Raw genomic sequence first — 5,368 nt, 5'->3', positions numbered from 1 at the left:
CCTCAGCACCACATAAGCAAAAAGAAAAAAGCCGGAAGTGGCACTGTGGCTCAAGTGGTAGAGCGCTAGCCTTGAGCTGAAGAGCTGGGGGATAGAGCCCAGGCCCAGAGTTCAAGCCCCATGACTGGACAAAAAAAAAAAAAAAAGATGTTTAAAACTGTAAAAATACTGTCATCATTTGGAAGAGAAGTTATTGGAAGCCTACTTTCTGCATGTTATCCCTTAGCAAATATTTACAGCTCACATTTATTGATAGCACATAAAGTAATCATCAGAGCTAGTGTTTATCCAGCCCTCATTTTGTGCCAGGTTTAAAAATTGATTTATCTCTTAGTGTATGCCTACCATTTTCTCTTAAATTTTTAATCATTTTTTTCTGAAATACAACCTCAACATGTTTTGAAAATTAAAAAGCATAATAGGGTTTACAATAGGAGAAAGAATTCCCTGAATTTTCTTTCTACCTCAGCCTTACTTCCCCAAAGAGACTTATAAACTACTCTTAACACTCAAAGTGCTTCTGTGGAACTGAAGATGTGGCTTGGTCACAGAAGCTTGTCTAACTTGTGTGAGTCCTGAGTTTGATTCCCAACACAGGAAGACGGACAGTGTCTCAACTGCTTTCTTGCTTCTTCTAATAAAGAGCTTTACATAATTAAGAACATTTGAGTTCTGTATTTGGAGGAAAGGTTTTAACTGGATTGTATGCTTTTGAGATAACAAGGTATTCACGTCCAAGGAAGTATAGTCAGAGACCCTTTAATCAGTTGAGTGGGGAGATGGGGCGGGGGAGGATAGCAATCATGGGAAATGTCAACATCCACAGACACAAAGGAAGAAGTAAATGGCAAAGATTTATTGACAAAAAAGAGGGGGGGGTCCCGTGGGAGGGGACCACCCAGAGTGCATGGTGCTGGGGTTAATAAGGTGTCTTTAGGACAGAGCCACAGGACTGGCCATCATGGGAGAGTCTGATGGCCTATCAGTTCCCAACCCCCATCGGAGGCTCCACGAGGGAGCATGATGCTATTACTGTTGCCATTTTATGTACTTACTACACTGTACTTCTTAGTGTGAGCATGAGCACTCCACGTGTCTTTTAGCCCCGCTGGCGTCCATTCTGGCTCACAGTTCTGGGATCCAACCAGTCCACTGTTCATACACAAGTCTTCCTGGGAACAGTGGGCCAGGAACTTCCATGCGCACAGATGCTCAGAGCCCAGCTGGGGAATGTAGAGCTTCTATGGGAAGCGGCCTTTGGCCTGACTGCCCACTCAGGCTCTTTTTCTGCACACTTTATCATTGTATAGGATGCAAAATTCTTAGATTTTCTTTCTTTTCTACAATTAATATATATTATTTTCAGCATTAAACTATTCTTTTGAAAAAATTACTAAATTATTTTTGAATGTATTAGAATCCTAAGCCTGGTCCAAGCCCTGGGTACAAAGATATGAGACCCTGTCTCACAAAAACAAAGCCAAAAGTGCTGTCAGTGTGGCTCAGATGGTAGAGCACTGAACCTCATCCAGATGCTCTCGTGTTCCTGGAAGGAAGTTCAGATCTTCCTAACCAGGCCATAAACAAGATTTCAAAACCAAGTTCGGCACAGTTCCAATAACTGCTCTGCATTTTGGTCCACCAGCCCTGAATGAGGAAGTCTCCCATTTTGAAAAGCGGAAGGTGTTTATTTTACTTTCCACGGTGATGACATGGGCCCGATCCAAACCTCTGGACCCGGTAAGTAGACAGTGGAGGCTCCTCTACGCATGTGGTCTGGGCCCTCACCCCTGAGCTGCAGCCTGTTCCAGGCACTCTACATAGCTCCCTGACTCTCAGCACACACACTTCTAAGGAAGGCCACTGTGAACTACACCACTAAGAACTTTGTTTTGGGAGGGGGTGGACGCGGGGTGTTGACCTTGAGCCTTGAACTCAGCGCCTGGAAGCTGTCCATGAGCTCTTTTGCTCAAGGCTAGGGCTCTACCACATTGTGCCTCAGTACCACTTCCAGTTTTCTGGTGGTTAATTGAAGATAAGAGTCTCAAGGACTTTCCTGCCCAGGCTGGCTTTGAACCATGATCCTCAGATCTCAGCCTCCTGAGTAGCTACAATTGCAGGCATGAGCCACAGGCACCTAGCCCTTACCAAGAACTTTGAAATGCTGCCTAGTAAAATAGTCACGAGCCTCTTAACTATGTTTTGGTCCACGAGCTGGTGGTCCCAGAAGGTGAAAACCTGCTGTGGCCTCAAGATACGAGAGCTGCCCCAAATCCTAGCACACTGGGGGTCTCCGGTTGATACAAGCCACTGAGCTGCCAGGAGATGAAAGTAAAGCTCACACAATTAAGAGAGTGGGTAGGATGTGCGTATGCCGCTGTCGCGGCTGCTGTTTTATGTACTTACTGTAGTGTACTTCATAGTGTGAGCATGAAGTTTACTATAAAGAAATGTGCCACATTACAATGGCAGCAGGCCTGGGAGTCCCCTTGTGAGTCTCTCTCTGTCTTTAGGGGGTTTGAATTCACAGCCTCACGCTTGCTAGGCAAGTGTTGAACTGACATCCAGCACATAAATGCTAGCAATTTCTATGTCCTCTTTTTTTCTTTTATGTCAGTCATGGGGCTTGAACTCTGGTCCTGGCAGCTGTCCCTGAGCTCTTCAGCTCAAGGCTAGTGCTCTACCACTTGAGCCACAGCGCCACTTCTGACTTTTTCTGTGTATGTGGTGCTGAGAAATCGAACTCAGGGCCTCATGCATGTTAGGCAAGCACTCTACCACTGAGCCACCTTCCCAGCCCTGCTATGCCCTCTTGATGGAGAGCTCCATTTATTAAGTGACCTTCTTTGTCTCTTCTGACTAGTTTTGATTTAAAATATACTTCATCAGATGGTAGTAAGATACTCCTGCCTGCCTTCGGGTCCATTTATTTGGAAGATCTTTTTTCCAACCTTTCACCCTAAGCCAGTGTTGTTTTTGTCTGATAGATGTATTCCTTCTAGACAACAGATGGTCAGGTCTTGCTTTTTGGTACAATTTTCCATTCTATTTTTTTTTTTCTGTTTTGTTGTGCTGGGGCTTGAATGCAGTACCACAGTACCTCACATTCTTGCGTGGCTTTTTTGCTCACAGCTGGCACTCTACCATTTAAGTCACGCCTCTATTGATGGCTCTTTGCTGGTTAATTGGAGAAAACTCTCACTTATCTTTCCACCTCCAGGCTAGTTTTGAGCCTTGATCTTCAGAGCTCAGTCTCCTGAGTAGCAAGGATTATAGGCATGAACCACTGCCATCCAGCTTCCATTCTATGCCTTTGATTAGAGAATTGAGTCCCTTATTATTGGATATTAAAATTAAAGATGTGTGGGTAGTTCCTGCCATTTTTATTTCAATTTTGGTGTTAAATTCTTTCCTATTCTTCCTATGCTTATTGTCTTATCTTCTGGGATTTGTCTGCTGGGACTTGTTTTCTCTTCTTGTTCATGTTTACATTGATCTTCTGAGTTCAGAATGACTTTAAGTATCTTCTGTAGTGTTAACTTAGTAGTGATTAATTGCTTTAATTTTTGTCATGGAATTTTCATTTTTCCTTTGAATGTTCTGTGTTGGCAATTATTAACTTTTAGTGAAATACATCATTACTAGCTCTCTTGCTTTTAATGTTTCTGTTTGGAAATCTGCTGTTATTCTGATGAGTTTCCTATTACAAGTGGCATGCCTTTCTCTCTTGTAGCTTTCGGTATTCTTTTCTTTTTTTGGGGGGGGGGTCCGGTCATGGGCCTGAACTCTGGGCCTGGGCGCTGTCCCTTAGCTCTTCAGCTCAAGGCTAGCGCTCTACCACTTGAGCCACAGCACCACTTCCGAGTTTTTTTCTTTTTGCTTATGTGGTGCTGAGGAATCGAACCCAGGGCCTCAGGCATGCAAGGCAAGTGCTCTACCACTGAGCCAACTTCCCAGCCCCCTCGGTATTCTTTTCTTGTTCTCCATACTTGTTGTTTTGCCTTTAATATGTGGTGAGGAGGCTTTTTTTAAGGTCTACTGGGTGTTCTTTTTTTTTTTTTGTCAGTTGTGGGGCCTGAACTCTGGACCTGGGTGCTGTCCCTCAGCTCTTCAGCTCAAGGCTAACACTCTACCACTTGAGCCACCACAGTGTCACTTCAAGCTTTTTCTGCTTATAGTGCTGAGGAATTGAACCCAGGGCCTCATGCATGTGAGGAAAGCACTTTACCACTGAGCCACCTTCCCAGTCCCTACTACTGGGTGTTCTAAAAGCCTTTGGTACACAGGCTGGGAAGGTGGCTCAGTGGTAGAGTGCTTGCCTCTCATGCATGAGGCCCTGCGTTTGATTCCTCAGCACCACATAAGCAAAAAGAAAAAAAGCTGGAAGTGGTGCTGTGGCTCAAGTGGTAGAGCACTAGCCTTGAGCTGAAGAGCTGAGGGACAGTTCCCAGGCCCAGAGTTCAGGCCCCACGACCATCAAAAAAAAAAAAAAAGCCTTTTGTACATGGATGGGTTTTTCTTTCTCAAGATCTGGGAAGCTTTCTGCTATTACTCTGTTCAGTATAATTCCTATACCCTTAGCTATCATCTCCTCACCTTCAGATGTGCCCATCATTTGTATGTCTGGAATATCTCTACCTATAACCTATAGATCTATAGCTAGGTAAATATCTATACTTATCTAAATATATAGATAAATCTATTTATAAATATCTATCTATATCTATATGGATTTATAGATCTACAGCTAGATCTATAGATCTACATATACATACAGCTGGTCCTAGAGCTTGAACTCGGAGCCTAAGCATTGTCCCTGAGCCTTTTTTCCCCCTCAAGGCACTACCACTTGAACCATTGCTTTACTTCCAGCTTTTCTGGTACTTAACTGGAGATTAGAGTCTCACAGACTTTTCCTGCCTAGGATGCTTTAAACTATGATCCTTAGATCTCAGCCTACTGAGTAGCTAGGATTTTAACTGTGAGCCACTGCTGCCCAGCTTCATTGATATTTTTTTCTAAATGTTGTTCTGCTTTTTCTATGTGTGTTCTGTAATCAAGCTATGAGATTCTGTCTTCTATTGCTTTTTTGTCGGTAATGGGGCTTAAACTCAGGGCCTGGGCACTGTCCCTGAGCTCTTTGGCTCAAGGATATCACTCTACTACATTGAGCCACAGCTCCACTTCCAGTTTTTGAGTGGTTAATTGGAAGTAAGAGTCTCACTGGGACTTTTCTGCTCGGGCTGGCTTCCAATGGTGAACCTAATATCTTAGCCTCCTGAGTATCGAGGATTACAGGTGTAAGCTATCAGTGCCCAGCTTCTGTCTCCTATTTCTTTTCTTTTCCTTTCTTTTTTTTTTTTTGTCG

The 5,368-nt window shown here is 43.8% G+C and overlaps 1 protein-coding gene across 1 annotated transcript in view; it reads left to right on the top strand.

Moving 5' to 3' along the window:
- Ak7 (adenylate kinase 7) overlaps positions 1–5,368 on the top strand; it is a 71,249-nt gene that overhangs the window by 19,249 nt on the left and 46,632 nt on the right. Inside the window, exon 5 of the mRNA XM_013013169.1 lies at positions 1,646–1,740. Coding sequence (XP_012868623.1) covers positions 1,646–1,740 — 95 coding nt within the window. The remainder of the gene's footprint in view (positions 1–1,645; positions 1,741–5,368) is intronic.

The sequence above is a fragment of the Dipodomys ordii genome, unplaced genomic scaffold, assembly GCF_000151885.1.
Source record: "Dipodomys ordii isolate 6190 unplaced genomic scaffold, Dord_2.0 Scaffold2, whole genome shotgun sequence".
Lineage (NCBI taxonomy): Eukaryota > Metazoa > Chordata > Mammalia > Rodentia > Heteromyidae > Dipodomys > Dipodomys ordii.
This window is presented reverse-complemented; position numbering and strand designations above follow the sequence as displayed.